This window comes from Aythya marila (genome assembly GCF_965140915.1).
Source record: "Aythya marila genome assembly, chromosome: 3".
Classification (NCBI taxonomy): Eukaryota; Metazoa; Chordata; class Aves; order Anseriformes; family Anatidae; genus Aythya; species Aythya marila.
The window spans coordinates 71072559-71093862 of NC_139044.1; the positions used below are offsets into that span (position 1 = coordinate 71072559).

The window sequence follows — 21304 nt, forward strand, 5'->3', positions numbered from 1 at the left end:
CCACAGGCCGCAGGGGAACTGCTGCTGCCTGCCTGGAGCACCTCCAGCCTTCCTGCTGCACTGACCTGGAGTCTGCAGGGCTGGTTCTGATTTCTCACTCTCCCAGCTGCTGTTGTGCAGCAGTTTTTTGCTTTCTTAAATATCTTATCACAGAGGAGCAACCAACATTGCCAGTTGGCTTAGCTCTAGTCAGTGGTGGGTACCAGTTCAAGCTGGCTGGAGCTGGCTCTTGTCTTATACATGGGGCAGCCCCTGGGCTCTTCTCACAGAGGCCACCCCTGCAGCCCCTCTATTACCAAAACAGACAAAAACTTTTGAAATCTCTTAAATTAGATGAGGAAATGTTTTTATTCAGCTGGATGAAACACGGAAGCAGAAGTAAATGTAAATTTCAACCAGTTACTAGAAATTCAAAAGTATAATGTTGGCCAGAATTACTTATTTAAAATATACCCACCAAACTGAGAATGTCTCAGTTTGGAAAGATACGCTAGGCTTGTTTTAACAAGTGTTAATTTTAACATTTCAGATATCTGACAGGGATGGCATAAAGCAAAAGTGTTACAGTAACTTTATCTACATAAAAAGTGAAGCTAAAAAGGCTACAGATAGACATTCAAATGTGAGATGTGAACTACACATCTATGCTTTTTCGTGCTCCATTTATGAGATTTTTAGACTTCAGCAATCAGTGAGAATAAAACCCTTTAAACGTCTCAAGTCGAACAGACAAAATTCCAGGCATACACGCTTTTGCAAATCTTGAAGATTTTAATGATTGCTACTGCGTGTTTACAACAGGTACCTGAAGCCTGACAAAACAAAAGTGAGGCCCATTCTGTTATCCATCAATTATTATTCCTTGGTTTTGATCCAAATACCCAATCTTTCTAGCTCATTTGTTAGCAAAGTACTATAAAGAATTCAATTAGAGGTGGTTGATTGTTGTTTTTTATATGTTAATCTCTTCAGTGACTGAACTATGTCAAATAGAAAATGTTAATATGAGGCTTTCTGAATAATGATTTTCATTTTAGATTGTTTATTGGAGGTCCTGACAACTGACGATCTACAAAAAAACAGTGAAGCTCTCCTGTATTGCATGGGAGCTATAAAATTCATGTCTGGAAATGCAGTACTCCTTAATGAAATGGTCAGCAAAGGAGCTGTTGAAATGTTGCTGCAATTAATGAAGCAGATTAATGACATAAAAGAAAGTGACGCATATTTCTCCAACTTGGGCCACCTATTAGTCCAGGTTAGCATTTGCTTTTATTTCTAAAAGTAAACACTTCAAGGGGAAATTTAAAAAATTAATTAGAGATGAGCTACGCCGGTGTGCCACTGTGAGTTGTCCCTATATTTGAATAGCCTTCTTTTTATGAAGCTTATATGAAGTTGTTCAGGACCAAAATTTAATTATTGTAGGTATAATTAGTAGCTAATTTTAAAGGCTTCATAAATTCTGAAGTTAATAGGAATATTTTCAGATACCTAATAAAACGAATTTCTGGTTATTATTTTATGGTGCTTACAGTGTTCTGGATCTTATAATAAATAGCAAAAAACGTGTTCCTTGTCTAAATTCTGTAAAAGGCAATGATAAATACAAACCAGCACTGCAAAATGCATGTTTAAAAAATGCATTGGAAAATATATCTACATTAATTTGACAAAGTACTTTTTGAAGAAATATTATTTAAGGAAGGGGCAACAGTATAAAAAACAATAGTAGAGTAGCTTTTTGAAGGCAGGAGGCTCAAAACTTTTTCAATTTGGTGAGTGATGGCTATAAAAAGTAGTCCTTTGCCCTAAAACTGTTTAAACCACAGCGCTTTAGAACAAAATGTGTGTGTAAGTACATCTTAAGGTATCCATAGGTTGTGGTGTTTTGTATTTGTTGAGGATTTGCCAAGTAGATTTGTCAATTATTGATGTAAAGATTAGTCAGTGGTGTAACTGTAAGCTTCTGGGCTCTGCACAAGAAAACGAATTGGATGTTTTTTCTGAAGCAGTGATTATACTAAATGGCAGATTTCTCTACTAATTTATAAACAAGGGATTTGATACTTGCAATTCTATGTGAAAACAAATAGCTTACATCACCATGTTGCTCTTACTGATTTTTGTTTATTTTAGTGGAGCTGTGAGGTATGTCTCTCCAGAACAGTGTGTATAATCTTACACAAACATAGCCTGGGAGAGTTTGCAAATGGCAAACTAATAAAACAAATGAATCAGAGTATGTTCAGCTGTTTGACCTGCTGTCTGAACTTCCCTGCAACTTTGCAGGAATGTCTTTTCTTCCATTATTCCCTTATACTTTCTGCGTGGATAAATTTGGGTTTTAATTCAAATATTTAATTTGCAAATATATGAAAGGAAGCTGTAATATTTTACATTTTTGTTTTGGTCATTATAATCTACACTATTTTTCAGCATGATTGGAAGTGTAACAAAAGGTGTCTTTTGTACAGTTCGGATACTCTGGATGTTTCTAGGAAAGCCTCAGTTATTTTTTTGGAAAGTCAGTACTGACAACTGTCTCACTAAGGTTGCTGTTTCATTTGTTTGTATCTCTTCTGTAGTAGAACAAACACTAAACTGTAGTGATTCCTGCTGCTGTGCAATTGCTGTGTGACTTTTTCATGCCATTTCCTTTAGCAAATCTTCATTAATGTGAACCATTTCTTTTAACTGTTCAGTCTAACAGGACTAGCTCTATCTTCAGGGTTATCATATCAAATACCATTTCATTAAAAATTCACATCTTCAGAATACAGAAAGTGTTTGTGCCATACTTAAGCTTGTAGCAAAAGATTAAATATGCAGTGATGTACAGGAAAAATGAATTAATACAAGTTTTCAAGAGAAGAAGGCAAATTACACTGGAGGAGAAAAACACCTTAAGTATCTGGTGATCTCTGAGGGAGGCTCTGCTGGCTCTAAATCCTGATAGCTGAAGTGTCTCAGTTAAGTGGAACTGACCCTTCATTTTTTAACTGTATAATTGCACAATCACCAGATGGCAGTGTTATACATAATCTTGCCAGGTTGTATTTTGTTGGAATAAACTTTCCCTCTGATGTCTTCATTATTAACAAAATATGTTATGCAGAAGTTTCACAATACAAGAATAAAAATGTTAGTTATAACATGCATTTTTCCTTAACAGAGGACATGAAATCAAGGTAATTTTTGACTTGTTTTAAGTTACTGCATCTTGTATTCTGATCATATTTCTATGAATTACAGGAATGCATATTCAAAAATCAAGGCATCTGAAGTTTAACTGGCAAGACTTAACAAGTACTCCATATTCCTCAATTGAAAAGCATTTAAATGTCTTCCCCTTTAAAAATAGCAATTATCGGCTGTTAAATTTTCTGGTTTTGTGAATTTGATCTTTCACATGGCAACATAAGGATTAGGGGTGGTGGAAATTGCTAGAGCCATTTGTTAGGCATTTCTACACGAATCATGTCTGGTTGAAAAAATTAAGAGTAGCTCTTGAATTCATCTGGTGGCTGGCTGGCTTCTGTTATTTTGTAATTTGGAGTCTTGACATTTCAGTTATGTACTAACTGTTCTTTTTATTATTAACTGTACCATCTTTCTATACAAGTTTCATTTCTGTCTAGCCTTTACTGTTTTTTTGTTGTTGTTGTTGTTTTTTTTTTGTAAGATAGTTCTGTAGTTCTGATGATGACGAACTCTGAGATTCCCTGATAAAGTACTAGAGGAAATGCAAGTCAATTTTCAGTAACTTCGCACATACACTTACCGTTGTACTTTGCAAATATTTCTGTCATTTCTAAGCCATGCAGAGATTGTATGATACTGGTCACTTACAGTAAAATTCTTGATAATTCAAGTGCATCAGTAAAGGTTTTAGGGTTTGTAAATGTACAGAGGCAACATAAGAACTCATCTTCTATCTTACAAAATATGAGTGAGGAAGTATGCTGGGTAAGTCATACTACCCTATGAAAACAAGGTGTTCCACAGGCAGTAAATCTGAAGTTACCTGATCTGAAATGGTTAAGGAACTTCTGGAAGGCTCTTATAAAAAGTGTTTTCTGACCATTTCCAACAAAATATTTCTGGATGCTTGTAGGATTTAAGGAATACTCTATGTGGGAAGTGGTGATAACATGAAATTTTATCATTTGAATAACAAAATAGAAGGATTACTCCATTAGAAACTAGAGAGGAGATAGTGAGTAAATGAAGAAATGCAAGAAAGTAGTTCTTGATAGCATGAGCTGAGACAGTAAAACACAATTAGTGCAGCTATGGTAGACCTGGTGGAGAAAAAGCCGCTGGTAGATGTCCAGCAGAACTGGAACAAAGTGGATGGTTATGATATTGTGTAAAGACTTTTCAGATTAGGTTGAGAGAGTGAATCACAGAGCTCTCCTACAATGTGGGTCCATTTTTACATGTTTTGGATTCCTCTGGTATTTTTGCTTTGCAAAAGGCTTCCAGCCTTGGTCTGAATTGCTGTAGATTTATTTACATTTTTAGTATTAATTAATTTCCTGAGGTAGTTTTTCACTTCAGCATTACAAATCTAGAGATTCAAAAACTCCTCCTTAACAGTGTAACTCCTCCACAGTGTACCTTTGTGGAGTTTGCATTTTGAAAGTTTATAATTACCTTGATTTTCCCTTGTATTAATAAAAATAAATGACCTGCAGTATTTGAACAGAGTTAAGCATTCTTTAAGCATTGATCACTGAAGTTTGTTACATGCCTGAGCCAGCAGTGCTTCCAACTCTCTTGGCTCAACATCAGCTACTTTTAGCAGCCCTCGAGCTCCTTCCTGCTTTTCTGTGCCATGCGTACATTTGGTTGCTGCTGCACAGCAGCAGAGCACTGAGAAAACTATTGCTAGTTAGAAATAACTTTGCTTGCAGAAGTTTCTGTTGTCTACCTGACAAAAAAACTTTCCTAAAACTTGTAGTATCTGAAGACATGTACGTTTTTGCCAAATTTGCTAAGATTGACAGCAAAGCTTTTGGAGGACGGACAGAATTGCTGTTGTGCTTAGTGACCTATGAGCAAAAGCTGCTCAAAGGCAACAACTCATCCTGCTCTTTGACTGATTTTTCCTTCCAAATGATCAATTGCATATCACCGGGCAATCAGGACAACTCAGTGATGAAATACTTCATTTCTAGAGTTTTATGTGATTACAGAAAATTTGAACAAATAGTCTTTATGCCTTATATTTAAACCCGTATTGATTTAATACTTGGCTCTGAAAATAAGGAAAATTTGAAGACTGTTCCTATTCACTTTAAAACAAATGATCTCACGTTAATTTTATAGTTTCTAGTTTAGATCAAAAGTTAACTTACATGTCATTGTCTGTCTGACGCTGGTATTTAACTACCCTTAACTAGGAAGAGAACCAGAGAATCTCAAAATATGCAGTAGCTGATTCATTGTGCATATTTACAAGTGATAGATTATTTTATGCTTTAAGTTCCTTGAAATAGACCAGTGTGAAAATACTTCGTTTCCTCCAAAATAAACTTGGGCTTCAGCTTTTAATTTATATATTGATTGAATGCCAGATTTCTCTTGACCTTGATGAAAATTTGTTGATCAAATATAAAATTCAATACAATTTATTTTATCAATTCATCTTCATTTGTCACTCACAGTTATCAAAATATGTATTAGATATCAGTACGAATTTGCAAGACTTAGATGTAAATTTACAAAATCAGATGTTATTTAATATATCACTTTAACTGTTCCCACAGCATTTCACTGAATTTCCAGTTAACACGTGGCCATATCCATGCGTGGGAAAGAACATGTTTTCCTCCAAGAGGGTACATGCAGGCAAAGACCAGCATCAATCCTTCACTTTCAAACATTTATTTTAATATACACGCTTTTGTTACTTCCACATTTCCTGTTATGATTTATTGGCAAATACCTACCTGCAGAATATTAACAGGATATTCGGTCTGCCTAAGACATTATAAATAAGACCCGAGCTTTATGAAACTTTCAAAACAGTATGGATTCTGTAGTAAACAGCTACGATTAATGACTTTTTAAATATTCTGTACGCAGCTGACAGCTACTTTGCGAAACTTGGCTGACTTACCTCAGGCAAGATGCCAACTCATTTGCAGCGGTGCAGTCTCTGAGCTCTGTGTGGCGCTAGAGCAACGTCTGAACGATAAGGATGTGTGCACCTACATCGTCAGGATTTTCAGGTAAGTTTGGAACACAATTCTGCCTATTTCTGCTTGCAGTCAAGTCAGCATTACTCCTTCAAGTGACCTCAAAGTGGGCAGCATCAGGTACTAAAACTGGAAGATTTATTTTCATTTAATTAGATTGGTTTTGAAAAGGTCTGCATAGTTTTTAATGATTTTATGTGATAATAATGTCTTTACTTGGTGATAGGATTCTTTAATATCATCCATACAAACTTGGATTCGTTCTCCCAGGTAAAAATATTTTCTTGTATTTTGTCACTCTCCATTCACACAGATTCAAATTTTTGAAGTACCGTTTCAAATATGTTAGAATTGCATAAATGATTCATGATTAAGTTAATTATCAATTAATTTAATCAATTTAACTTAATGATTAATCCTATTTAGGATTAATCCTATCTTAGGCCATGATTTTAAAAAGTGCAGGAAATTACCCAATCTTAAATTATATAGGGGACTGTATTGTAAAATACAGTAACAAAAAAATAAATCCATGCTCATTGTTTTGAATGGTTACAGCCTGTTTGAGGACATTAATCTGTGGGATCAGGGCCTGATTGTGCAGATGGAAGCACTGAAAGAATCTCAGTTTTATGGGCAGCTCAATGGCTGCTTCCCAAGATGTGCTTTAGTAGAGGGAGATCAGTGTGAGTGAATCACCCCCAAAAGATTCTTTTGTAGTCTCAATAGTTTCTCAGTTGAAAAGGTTCCAGTTACCAAGCACAAGCTTGCAATACCCAGTGCTAAATGGACTTACAAACAGTTTGAGGATTTTATAGAAGTTGTGAAATTAATTGTTGGCAATTTCAGGAGAAGTTGGATTATGAACACAATTTATGAATGCCATTCTGGGTGAAGTGTTTGCTGTTGCTGCTTTGTTACTGTCATGAGTCATGTTGCCTATGGCTCCACATTCATTGAGCAGCCATCCTGGTATGGACTTTTCCCCTTATTCAGCCCCTCCAAATTATCCATCACGTTCTCCTTGATAGATGAGATTGGGTTGCACTTGGAAGAGCAGCTACATAACAATCTGTCATTCCTCCCTTCCCAGAGTTAAAAACAGGCAAAGTCTGCTCCTTTGCTGTGTGTGTTCTCTGTAAAGTGTGTGAGTTGTTCCTCAGTTCCATGCCACCTTGTCTGCATTTGTCTCTCTGATTTTACTTCTAAAAATTAGTAAAATTCTAGCTGTGATTACAGATCACTTAGAGCATATCTACCTCTAAGAAGAGAGCATTTCTTTTACTTGGTAAAACGCCATGGAAAGTGTGGCTGGTTAGGTAATGTTTTTGTAATTGCACTGTAATTCTGACAAGGGCATCTACTTGATCTAGAATTCAACATGGAGAAAAAGTAATTTGTCTTATTTAAAATTTCCTGCTGCTTCAATTTTTTTTTTCTTACATTCAGTGATCTGCATGCTCTAAGGATACAAATTAGCCATAAAATCAATTTAATTAGCTTCCTGGAAATTGCAATCACAAAAAAAAAAAAAAAGTTCTATACAGTATGGAATACAGATTTGAATTTTGTTCTGTTTTCCAGTAATATGGAATAATTATTCTTTTTCAGTAGCTTTTAGGCAGCTTTTCCTTGGAGAACATGCTCAGATCTATTCAGATTCTTCATTTCTTTGAGTTTGTAAGTCTTGCTGTAATTGGACATTAAATATTGTGACTGCAAGGTTTGTTCTCCATGTTTGTTGGTGAGAGAGATGCTCCGTCAGTGCTGACATTGGGCTCTACTAGGCTTGTGTTAGGAAGGGAGTCCTTTATTCCTCTTCGTCTGTCTTCCCATGTCACCTTATGGTTCTTCCATTTAATACTAAGAAGTGCTGCTGTTAATTTATTGTGTCAAATGGCAGGCAGGTTGGGAAGCTCCTTACATTTGTTTCTTTCCAGAATTCATCGTCATATGTGACCGTTTGCCTTTTATTAGAAGTCTAAGTATTGGCATTCGTTCCACTTGTTGGAAAACATGGCTCTGAGATGCAAAAGCAGAATGATTTCTAGTTTTACTTTTTTAATCTTTTGTGGGAAAAAAGTACATTTATTCATTTGTATTTTATTTTTGTACCTTTGTAGCAAACTTTCTTCCTATGATGACTTCTGTGCAGCTTTAGCAGACTGCTCCAGATGTTACATCTTATTTTTAGCCCTACTAAGCAAACACCAGAAGCAGCAGGTCAGTTTTTTCATCTGATTTTTATATATTAATCCTCTGATGTGTCTGTGCATTATTGTGTGTAAGCCTGTTTTCTGTGACCTACTTTTACGCATTTTCCAAATAAAATTTTTAAAGGATTGACAGCATTTTAAGTAGTAAATAATTGAAGTGAAATCACTTAGATTAAAAATTCAAAGCAATACAGAAGACGGACAATTGATTAACTTGTCTATTGGTTGCATGCGTCCTCTGAGTACTGAATTGTTTTTCTTAGTTTTAAAAAAATACTTTTTAAAGCAAATAGTTTATTTGAAAATTTAATGGTAGGAAATTGTAGGGATTCTTCTGCCTTCCTGCCCTCCGAAAGATGTGTGAATTTTCCAGAGCTAAACAATTTGAAAGCAGAAGAAAACTAGTTCCTTGTAAACTGTGTAAGGTATCAGAATCTCTCTCTTCTACCAGGAAAAAAACAAACATGCCTGTAAGACCTCATTTGGAACATGCACCCAGAAGCATGTATTTAGAGTTTGTCAAAATGCCTCAGTATTGCTAGCTAAAATTATATAGAGAGTATACTTGTTGCCAACTTCATTAGAACTTCAAGGATCAGGTGTTGGCTGTATTATTTTGCTGTATTGTAGTGATCTTTATTGTTTACTGGAATTACTAGGCTCTAGGATTTTGGTACAGAACCACAGTTTTAAAGATTACCACGTTGGTAGCAGCAGAGTGCCACACGTGTGGCAAATTACTCAATTGCCAGGTAAGATTTAAGGAGAAAATAATTTTTATCTAAAGCATAAATGTTTCAAAGGTGGAATGAGGTTTCAGAACAATGAGCATTATGTTTATTTTTTAAAGTGAGGAACTTTCTTAACCGCTCCAGCATCTAAACTAGCTTAGCACATTTGGTTAGCCTGTACAATTTATAACAGGTTCAGTAATTCCTGGTGAATTGTTGGAAGGAGGCCTTTTGTGCTGCTATTGTTAAAGGCAGTTAATGAAGGTAACAATATCAGCTACGCTGAACAATCAATTCCTTCTCTTGCCAAATACAAAAATAATTTCTCCCTTTCCTGTTTACCTGCCTTCCTGTTTTCTATGATAGTACATGTGGAGGAGGGAGAGAGATTAAGGGACTTCCATTTTTATAAATGTCTGTTGGTTAACATTTCAGCAGCAGAGCTGAATATTTCTAGGTTCAGGCTACTCTCGTATTATATAGTCTTTGATGACACTCAGTAAAATGCTATGTAAACAATATGAGAAATATTGAAAGCATGGTATTTCACTAGATTTATAGCTGGTTTTCCTTGTGAGCACTGTATTAAAATCTCAACAAATGATGGGACTGGGAGTAAGGAGCTTAAAGTGAGCAGCATCTTCGTTTCAGTCTTCATCTTTAATTTTGACAGGAACTTGTATAAGCTCCTGGCATAATAGCTTCGTGTTATAATGAATTCTAGGCTCATATATATAAATTCAAATTGTTTGTTTTCAAGTAATGTTCAGAAGTTAGCTTCTCATATCTGCTTTCTTAAGTGGTTCTAAAATACACCTTTCTTCACTAAATAGCATTGATTTTTGTTAAATTGTCTATCAAAACACAAATTAGTAAAGAAATAGCTTGTATATTAAACCAACTTAGTCATTATAACATGATGATTATATATGCAGGGTCTTCAGAATAGTTATTTCTTCCTGCAGTTTTTAAAGAACCATGAAACTGTCATTTGTCAGCTTAGTGAAACCCAGCACAATCAGGAGGAACAAGGAGAATGCAATGCACCATTTTTTTCTGTACTGTATAATAAACATTTGAGCTGTGAGAAGGGGGAGCGATTTTGCTGGGATACAGTTGGCACTGCTAATCTTTCTTTCAAAATGCTGACAGCTAGTGAGTTATAGAGTGAGTTGGTATCTTTTGAAAAGAAAACAACTAACAGCAGTGTGGGTAAAATTGTTTGCTGTGGGAAGAAGTAAGGAGGAGGATAAATCAGTATTATTAACTCAAACCATTCAAAATTCTCAGGACTGAGAACTGATACGTTAAGAAGGAGGAAGTGTATGGATTTTTTTGAATTTTAAGGTTGTAAAGTTCATGTTTTTTCTACTGGCAATCATGACAGCTAGAAACATACTGGGAAAAATAAAATATAAAAGAAAGCCAACAGTCAGACTTTCTCAAGTGCTTCCATATCTGTGACTTTAAAAATAAGCATTAGACATCGTGAAAATAAAAATGTGAGTACTGGAAATGGGACTAATGACTTGCTCCCATACCACACACTGAATTCCACAGCTGCCACCCAAATAGTCTCTGTTCTTCTCACCACACTGCAGTTTCAGCTCTTTTTTCTTTTTTTCTCAGCTCATGCTCTCTCTTGGGTAAAAGAGTCAGAAAGAATGAGAAAGAAGTAATTTAACTCTGTGAGAAAGAAACTGAATTGATGAGACTTGCTTAATTCCATGTGTCAACCTTAGGTAAGGAGGGGAGTACGGAGGATTGGAAAAGATGGATCTGCAAGGTGGGACTCAAATTCAGCAGTGCTTTTCAAGGCATCTGAAGTACGAGTTCTGCTGGACTTCACTCGTGCTTGTTTTTGGAGCGTACTTGTGTGGAGTAACAAAAAAAGTCCCCAGTGGCTGCCAGATGCCGTGAAAGCTGTCAGAATTGTTCCTGTAGAGCCTTTATCTTGTAGGGTGAGCTTTGCATGCTTCTGTTTCTACTCAGCTTTGTAGTCTGGTGTTCTGCCCATCTCCAAAAATCTTTGAACAAGGTGCTGTTCCTCTTCCCCAGATCAGTATCTTTTCAGATAAGCTATGTAAAGATGATGTTCTCAGGCTGTGCTTAATATTACAAGCCGTGAGGAAGCTCTGCTTTTAGGACAGGGAGATTGTCTAAACAGGGCAGGAGCTTCTGTCAGTAGGTCAGGCACTGCCTGAGCTTAGGTATCCTTTTGGGGCCCTTCCAGCATCTGTATAATCCTTCATCAGCATACGGTTAAGAGGCTGTTTTCAATCTGAAGGGCACAAACACAGGGTGTGATGCTAAAATTTGCATAGAAGAGATCTTGTGACTGCTGTACAGAAGAGTCTCTTTATACTTCAGTTTAGCCTAGTCTTTTTAATTAGAAAACACTTGGTAAGCATCTGACATCACTGCATGTGGCAATTGTCTGCTAAGCAAAAAATAATTACACTGGGTCACAAGAAAGGTTCATCCAGCCTAGTAATCAATAGGTGAAAATCAGATGGCTAGAGAACAACAAAAACAGAGCAAGGCTATATGATACTTCCTATGTAAACTTACCAACCCCCTAGCTTTTTCCGAGTTAGAGACTTCTTCAGCCAGATGGGGTTCTCTGTGTATGAAACAAAACTCAATGGACTTCTCCATGAAATCCTAGTCTCCCCTGTACAAGTTAGTACGGAGCTAAATACCCCATAAAAACTTCTAAAATACTCAATATCCATTGACAAGGAGTAGCAGCTAACCAATGCACTAATAATTTCTCTTGCTTCTTTTGAATTCGGCCTTTACTATCTTTATTTGATACCCTCTTGTTCTTGAAATGAAAAGCTGGGAAATATTTAATCACTAGTCATTCATTTCACACTAACTTCATAGACCTTTGTCATATAGTCTTCAAGTTGCCTCTTTTCCAGGCTGAAGAGACCTTGCTTATACTTCAGAGTCCTTGCTTGCTTAGTCGTTTCTGATATAGAGCTATTCCATACCATTACATGTTCCTATGGCTTTGCTGAGAACTTTTTACAGTCCTGTGCCCTGCATTTTTTTTTGAGATGAGGGGACCCAAATGAGGCTCTTAAGATGTAGCTAGATCATAGATTTGCACGCTTGCAAAAGTTTGTTTCCCAGTGATTCTAAATATCTGACTTGTTTTTTGACCTCCTGGGAGCAATACAACCCCATGAGGAATCTGTCACTAACCCCAAAATCTCTCTCCATGTGGTTATGGCTGGTACAAAGGTTGTAATTTTGTATGTAAAAGTGTGGCTGTTCTGTTCTACTCTACACACATCATTTCATGTTTGTCTGCATTTAAATTTCATGTTATTTTATTACCAGATGACTACAAATCCTTCTGCTTTTCAGTCAGCCTTTATCTTTGATACTTTGAATATCTTAGTGTCATCAACAGGATGTTGTATCCCTGTTGTTTCCCACTTTTCCATGTTGTTTGTGGACACGTTGAACACAACAGGGCCCTTCACAGAAACCTATGGAACTTCTCTGGCCATATTCTGCCCTTGCAGGAAACCGTAATTTACTGTTTTCTATCCTTTCTACACTTACCTATACCAGAACATTCTCCCTTACTTAATTTCACTAAAATTTTGTTGAGTGATGTTGTCAAAAGTTTCTGGAAAGACATACAGGTTGTATCAGATGCATCTGCTTTATGTCTCTTGATCCATTCAAAGAAGTTAAGAATTGGGTGTCAGGATTTAGGAATCTTAAAGTTGCTTTCATTTATTCAACTGCCCATAAATTTTATTGTTCTTTTTTATGGTTTCTTCAAATTTGTCTCATACAGACACCAGACTTGAATCTCACTTTGATCCTTCTCTAGCAGATAGATTTCATTTTTGTTACCCTGTCCTTAGACGTCAAGCCAGTTTTGAATGAGAGGTTGCACTTCACTCTTAGTAATTAAGCTATTTGATTAATGAGTTCTTTTAGAACTCTTGGGTGATTTTCTGTTCCTGGTGATTTGCTACTGTTTGTTTCGTCAGCTTGTTCTCTAAAAGTGCTTGTGATCACTTCAGTTTTCGACAGATCCTCTGAGTCTTCCTCAGAGAAGACTACAGCATTGAAATCTCCCTGCTTTCTTTCATGGTGGGCATGAATCAATGCAAGGAACTCATTTAGCTTCTCTGTAGTGACAATTTCTTCTTGAACGTTCCTGTTTTATTCTGATCATCAGTAAATTCTACAGATTCTGGCAAATGTCCTGGTCCCGATATATATGAAAAGGTTTGTTATTATTTTTCTATCTCTTGTGTCAGCCAGTAAATTGCACTAATTTACAATTATAATTTGTGTGCTGCTTTACCTGTTTGATTTAACAATCAGTTTGACACAATTTACTCTATTGAATGAAGAATGAATGGACTGGAGTTGCTTTGTCATCCTCTCTAAGGAGATGCCTGCATTTATTGGGTTCAGTGTGCCTGGAGCTGCCAGACTTTCTTCCCAAATGCATCGACCAAGTAGCAGGTCCCAAATTAGTTTTGTGAGCAAGCAGACTTCTCTTTGTGAGAGTTTTTCTTGTCTCCCTCTGAGAAGAAGACTCACAGGGCTGTTGAAAGTCCTTTTTGCTTTTTGGATTGCTGTAGTGGGGAAGACTGTCACAGACGGGGCCTGTAAACGCAGAGAATTTTTCTACTTTGTTTTTAGCATTATTTTTTTAGGCAAAGGATTGTCTGCATGCACTGACTGGCCTTCCTGGATGGTTTCTTTGGGTGGCTTATGGACAATTTTGTGATGAGCTCCCGAGAACCCAGTGTCTGTTTCAGTCAGTCAGTCACATGAAGTATGTCATCTAATAGCCTACCACAACCACAGGCTCTTAACAAGGGTCCAGTGCTGCAGCTATGTTTAGTTTCAATTTGCATGTTTGCCTCCGAGATGCTCTGAGAGTGTTACTGAACTCAGTGATGCTCAGTGGCATCATTGTCTTATGAGATACTGAAGATTTATTATTGATTTATTCTTAATTATTTCTATTTTTTAGAGATGAATCGTGTTTGTGGTTTTGTGTCCATAGCTTTGCCTCTAAAGAAATGGTCATCAGTGCTGACATAAGTGGTTTTTTGTGCTTCGGTTACTCACTTTTCCTCTCTGTGCCATCCCTCATTTGGGCTGAGGACAGCTGTTTGTGTGACTGCATGATGCAACAGGTCATAGAACTGACCCAGCTTCCAATAACCCTAAAAATGAAGGGGGGGAAAAGCAGTCCTTTGCTGGGTTATGACCTGCATCACTTCCCAGTCTAATTTGTTTACACAAATGGTTTTTCACTCACAAATACTCAGGAAACAACATGGGGCAGGAACCAAACTGCGAGTGGAAAGTAGTGAGTGCTGGTTGTGCCACCACTTCTGCTGAAATGCTCGGCAAGGTAACCCTGTGAAGAACTGGTCTAGATAATGTGGTTCTTTTCTCTTTATCTTATCAGCATAATAGTGTCCTGGATAATTAACGAGGCCATGAAAGGGATATAGTAATCAACCGTTGAAAAACAACTGATATTTGCTTACTTGCAAGAATAGTAAGGTCTGGCTCATATGATTATTTTTTCCTGCGTTTTCTGTATGTTCATAATTGACCATTCATTTTCTCCTGAATTAACATGTTGGTTTTTTCCAAGAAGGAAATATCCATTTTTAGGATAAATATTGTGACAACTATGAAAGAATTTTCCTGCTAATAAATCTGAATAACCACATAAGGCCACCTTTTCCCTACAGTGTGATTTCTGACAGTAGGCTGAACTGATAGTTTATTTGCGTCTTCCTAGTATTCTGGTAGTGATGTATAAGCATTTTTTTTCTTTTTGGTCTAAAAGAAAAGGAAAAATGGGTAAGAAGAGTGCAAAATATGTGTTTTGAATGGTAAGGAATGTAGAGCTCAAGGTTAGTAGTCAACCAGTCTTCATTGGCATATATCATATAGAAGCATGTTGTTTCGGTGTATCAGAGGGTACAAAAGAGTAGTAATAATACTCTCATCAATAATAAGAGTGTAAGTAATTATCAGATAAGTAAACATTAGAATATTGCGTTATAAAATGGTATTACTGCTTAATGCGATGGACACTCACTAAAATATTTTGCCATATTTTTGTATTCATATTCTACAAAAGATGCTCAAAGCTTTCAAGCTTTGAAAAGAACTACAAAAATTATTATTAAAAAAAAAAAGGAAAGAAAACACAACACCCCATGATTAAACAAATCAATTTATCAGTGACAAAGGTCAGCTCATTAGCAAGCTGACTATTGGTAGAATTGCAAAGGAAGACATTTCTGTTCAGAGACCATCCTTCAAATCTAGAGAAAAAGATAGTAAGAAGTAGTGGCTGAGGCTGTACAAATTCAAACTAGTAAAAGGTTGTAACCAGGTAGATCAGTAATCGTTAGAGCAATACTATGGGGGATATAGTTTTGAACTTTTTCAGTTTGTGCTTTCTGAAATGTTTTTCGGTAGAGAGTATGTACTGCCTTTCATCAAATGTTGTTTGCTTGACAAAGTGCTTGCTTTTCTTTGTTACCTTTCCCAGATCTCCAGGTGCCTACAAACAAACCTAAGGGCATGACTTCATCATTACTAACATTCGTTAAGTGAACCCTATCCTGAAAAGTTTACGTAAACCGATTCTGGGGTGTAGAAACTATTGGGTAGGGTCCTGTGGCATGTGATACAGACAAATCTGTACTTCTGGGCAAGCAGCTCTGGGTGCCTGTGTTTGAGCAGGCAGGGACAAGGTGACCTCCAGAGGTCCCTTCCAACTTTAGCAATTCTGTGACATATAACTACGTTCTTCTAGTCTGTCTTTAGACTATCAGACCCTGCAAAGAAAGCCTCAATTTTTCTGTCCGAGGGTACCTAAAAAAGCAGAAAGACAATCTTGTAAATGGATTTGAATGAGCCCTAGAAGCAGCTTTATACTGCTTGGGAGGTTGCAAAATTTTGCCTACTGCTACTGATTGTGTGTACCATGAAAAAGCACATTTCATTTAAAGGTGGAGATAGGGAGCTGCTGGCATCTTGATTTTTTTGTTTAATACTACCCTTCCCCTTCTGATGGGTCCAGACAGACTAACAACAGGTATTTGGCCAGTGTGTACAAACTCTGGAAAACTTCCCTCCTTTGTTTGTCTTGTTTTAATTGGAAATCACTGACCTAATTGGCTGTCCTTTCTTACTGATAAGTAAACCTGTACTGTTTGTAGCTCTGTTCATCATGATTTACATGGAAAGACAGATACGTTTTAATTGCGAAGATCAACTGCTGTGACTCAGTGAGTACACTGAGTACCTTTGCAACTAGCACAGTGCAAGGAATAGGTTTTTAGAGTTAGAGAATCAAAGAAATCTTTTATACCAGCAATAAAATGTACGTGGCTCCAGTTGTCTGAAAATTAAGACTTAGATGTTGATGAGGTATGCGATGCATTTACCCCTTGAAATAGGAAAATATTGAAGGATCTTGATAGATTGGAAGAAAAGAAAAAAAATGTCTCCTTCTGGAGCTTTTCTTGACATGTTTCTTCAAAGTTAGCTTTACAGGTGAAATTGTGTGGTTTCATGGATACTCTTCCCATTAGGTATGGGTGCACTCTGGACAGTGTGTCTCACATGAATGCCTCTGCATAAAAAGATGAAATAACCAAACATAATTCCTATCTATGATCTCATTTGCTTTTAGTGCCATGCATATTAAAACCTACATATCATATAAATGAAACTAATAAATGACTCGTGTATGATTTTTCTGCAGATGTCCAAGAGGGTCTGAAACTCCATATACAGCTAATATTCCAAACATTTGGCCTTGTACACGTTTAGTCTTGCAAGCAGTTTCAAAACACCATCCATCTTTGCATGTATTCCTTTACCCAGCAAATCCAAGCTGGTGTTTGTTACTCTTGCAGTGCTTACAGCAAGAGCATTTGGGGGAAAAAAAAAAAAAAAAAAAAAAGCCCAAAATAATCTGAACCTTCGAGCATTACATGACATGCTTTCTCTTTGACTCTGCTAGCTGAATTATCGCCGGAAGATAAGGAAACTTTGGTAATATGCTCTTAAAACCGGATGTGCTTGGCTAGAAAGAAGCTGTATTTGAGAAGTTTGTTTTGCTGGCTTGGAGGTGGAAAGCACAGCTGAGATCACACTTCTCAAAATATCAGTTGATTGCTGTACTGTACCTGTTTGTCTCCTTGCTGATTGGGTAGAGCAGTTGCTGGGCTGATACTGGTTTGACCAAAATTAGCAAGTCAATATAGACGAGTCAAACGAGCCTGCCTGCTTTTTTTTCAGTTCTCCCTTCTGATTCATCAGTTGTTTGTTTCAAATTCTTACAGCCTGTGTGAATTGGGGATTGTGCCAGCAAAGGTGAAAGCTCTTAGTGGTTAGTCAGTGAGAATGTTCAGAAAAAAAAACTTTTGTCTCAATGACATTTAGATGCTAGCAAAAATATGATGCCTTGTTTAAATAAAAAGGTGGAAACAGGTCCCACAGAGCAATTGTATTAAATATAGAGAGGAGAGAACCTGTTCCTCCCTTCGGAGACAGCTTCTCAAATTCAGGGATAGCATTCATCTTCTTGACCTTAAGTAGATGTTAGTGCCAATGTCTTGTGGCAAAGACTTCGACCTGAAACTTAGTTATAAGGAGATATATGAAAAAAAGGATTCGCTGCTTACATGTCTTTATTCCTTCGGTATCGCTGTGTATGCTTCAAGTTGGATGGTGTCTGGTTAACTTACATTATCAATACCATGGAGGATTAAAATATCTGTGACTAGAACGATTGCTTTTTAACAAAAACACCAAAATGCTGTGTTAATGCAAGTACAGCAGTCTAGCAGCTAAGAGTAGATGATCTTTTTTGAAAATTAGCAGGTTTAGATGCAAGAGACAAAAGAACATATTTTAATTAGTTTGCACTTGGATTGGTTCTGACTTTCAGGATGTGTTTTTCTTCTCCCATACAGGTGAATAAGAAAAAGGTGGTAGTGGTGGAGAATGCCATTGAATTAAGATCCACTAGGCTTGGCAAAAAATAGCTGAGCTGTCTGTCAGAAACAAAGTAAATGGAGATGTAATTCAATATCCCACTGAAGGGCAGGGATAGGGCGTGCTGTAAGAGAGCAATTTGGTTAAATCATGAGATGTTGAGATACTATATAAAACCAGAAAGTAGGTCTCATTTACCGATGATAAGAGTAAGAGAGTAGCAAGAATATTTAAAATCAAAATCAGGAAAAAAATCACAGTGGGAGGCAACTAGAAGGGGACATAAAAAGAAACAAAAACTTTCTATAGTTAATTGCAAGAAGGCGACGAGAAAGTAATTGCTGCAGTGTTTGGAAGATAAGATGGGAACTACTGACATGACACTGTGAATAGTGAAATGTGGAAATGCCTTTTTTGTTTCTTTTTTTTTTTTTTTTGAAAGGGTTAAGTATGCTCAAATGATTAATCTCTATTCCAGTCTGAATTTATTTAAGTGGTATGTAGTATATTTAAGTGTCTTCAGACCAGCTAGGCCTGATGAAATTTACCCCGTGGTGCTTACAGAGGTCAGAAAGGGGTGGGTGATGTCTCTGGAATTCCTGAGAAGTTATGCAGGATGGCAAGGTTGTAGGGCACCTCTCTGGAAAAGGAGAAGGAGGGGGAACTGGGGAACAACAGATGAGTCAAATTTCTGGTAAAAATCTTGAACAAACAATTCAGCAATCTATAAGCAATTGTAGTTAACAAGGAAATGACCTGGATTTAACAGTAACAAAGTAAGGTTAAGTAGTTTAACCTCTACAAAGGGTAACAGGCCTAGAGAAGAAGAGAAGGTGGCAGTCTTTGGCCATACAACTGACATTTGCATACCTGTAAATTTAGTAAGGTCTGGCTCATATGATTATTCTGGTATATAAAGTGATATTTTAAGATGTTTTAAAATTAGTGTGGGCTTGATAAAAATGGGTTACCTATACTAAGCATATACCATTAGTAATTAGTAGCCCCAGTGGTGTACTAGATCTGTCAGATGTTTTGAATTTCTTCTGTAAACTGGGTTAGGAGAAATAGTAGCATATGAAATTATTTCTAGTTGCTATATTTGGCATTATTTCAGTTATTCTGGACCTGTTATTAACCAAATTGTGGAACAGATTAAGTATTATCTTCTTTACAAGTAGTTAATAGCTTCTGATGTTTTCAAGTAACATGGTTTCCTTATTTTATTGCAGGATTTGGTTATCCGTATCATCTTCATTCTTGGTAATTTAACAGCAGAGAATAACCAGGCCCGTGAGCAATTTTTTAAAGAAAAAGGAAGTCTTAACACCTTGATATCATTATTTCAAACCTACCACGAACTTGATTTGAATGCAGAGAAATGGTGCCATATAAGAGGAAGGGAAGAAGAAAAAGAAACAAAACATCCCTCAGAAGCAGAAGATGTTCTGATAAAACTGATAAGAGTGCTGGCCAATCTCTCCATTCACCCCAGTGTAGGAGCAGCTTTGGCAGCTGCCCATCGTGTTGTAGAATTGCTTGTTACAGTACTAGGTAATAACATCTATGTTGTGTGTGTTTCCTGTGTTCAATCTGGAGGGAGAGTTTAGGATTTTTCTACTTGAGCTTTTTATCTAGATCAAGCCATACTTGAATCAATTCTGTTGCTAAAATAGCAAAGTCAATTTGCTGGTATTCATAAATTGTATTTTGTAAAATGCTGTTTGAGACAGTGGGAGCATTGACTTTTCAGTGTCTGTGGAAAGAGGTTGTAGAAGTGTTTAATTCAGTCATAAGATTTGCAGACTTGATCAGTAAGGATAAGCAAACTAGAATTTTATTTTAAGTACATCTCACTGTGAGAGTTCATGTGTAAAAGGACTCATTGTTATATTTTATTTAAGGTTCACAGCTTTATGACTGTTCTTGGATTGAGTATTCTTGTTTTTTCCTATTCTTATGGCTTTTAGTAGCCTCCAAAAACTTAATTTCTTTTTGTTTTCATCCTTTTTGGGATTTCCAACCTTAATCTCTTTCAAGGGAAGATAGTCCCTTCACCTCTAAACCGAGTTTTAGGACTGCATTTTCTTTACCACTTAACAATCCCTTTGGAAATTTAAACATAGGCTAGGATGAAGCAGACCATTCTCCCAGTAACAGAGGTTAGCAGTGATGAGATAAATTTCAAAGAACTCAGTATATTTGTGTGGGTGACATTAAATATTACGTAGAGACAATCAGGCAGTTTATGTGCTACTTTACCAGTCTTACCCACCGGCCATGCAGGATTAGACAAAGGCAGACTCACAGGTTCATCCATTCTTTCTTAAGCCCTGTGGGAGCTTTTAGGGTTGGAACTGTCTTAATCCTTGTGTAAGCACTCAAAGCTTCTCTCTGACCTGCTCCCCTTTGGCTGAGCACCATATTAGTTTACAAGAAAATTTTATTTCCTTCACCCTTGGTTTCTGAGGGCAGAAACCTCAGAAAATCAAGAAATGCAACTTTCAGCTTTGCTAGTATAAGAGGAAATTTTATATTGGTAATGTTGTCAGGAACTCTGAGAGAATGTTTCAGATATTGTTAAAGAACACTATTTTTTCAATGTCTTATAGTAGCTGACATCTCAGGGTAATAGTCTTCAGTGTTTCTTTGTGTCAGCAGTCTGATAACTATCATACAGGCCTGTTTCTGCATGCAAATTCTCCTCGGTCCCATCTGAAAACAGTAAATAGGATCTGTAAAATCTTTTAACTAGATTTCACACAATGTTACATTAGTCACAATGATTTCTGTTGATGAAGAGTCAGAAAGCATGATTTTGTGTCGCCATTTTGCATCAGCTGTTCCTGCTAGCCTCTGCCATTTTAATGAAAAATAAAAGTTTTCTCAAATAGTGTCTGTGTTAACTATGATTCAGTTTGCTTCTGAACTGTAATACACTTTTAAGTTACTCATGTGGGTATATATACATTTATTTTTTTTTTCATATCAGAATATAAGTCAATTGACGTCTGTGAGGAGTTGGTCATCAATGCTGCAACAACAATCAACAACTTATCCTTCTACAAAGTGAAGGGTTCTGCTGTTCAAGACAAGAAGCTACACATTGCTGAAAGTAAGGACT

The 21304-nt window shown here is 36.7% G+C and overlaps 1 protein-coding gene across 4 annotated transcripts in view; it reads left to right on the plus strand.

Annotated features, from left to right (window-relative positions):
* Positions 1-21304, plus strand: part of ARMC2 (armadillo repeat containing 2) — a 68809-nt gene that overhangs the window by 34435 nt on the left and 13070 nt on the right. For all 4 annotated transcript variants that reach the window (XM_082756945.1, XM_082756948.1, XM_082756946.1 and 1 more), the window contains 5 exons: positions 1038-1258; positions 6094-6239; positions 8330-8429; positions 19413-19734; positions 21173-21295. In XM_082756945.1, the coding sequence (XP_082613071.1) occupies positions 1038-1258; positions 6094-6239; positions 8330-8429; positions 19413-19734; positions 21173-21295 (912 nt within the window). The remainder of the gene's footprint in view (positions 1-1037; positions 1259-6093; positions 6240-8329; positions 8430-19412; positions 19735-21172; positions 21296-21304) is intronic.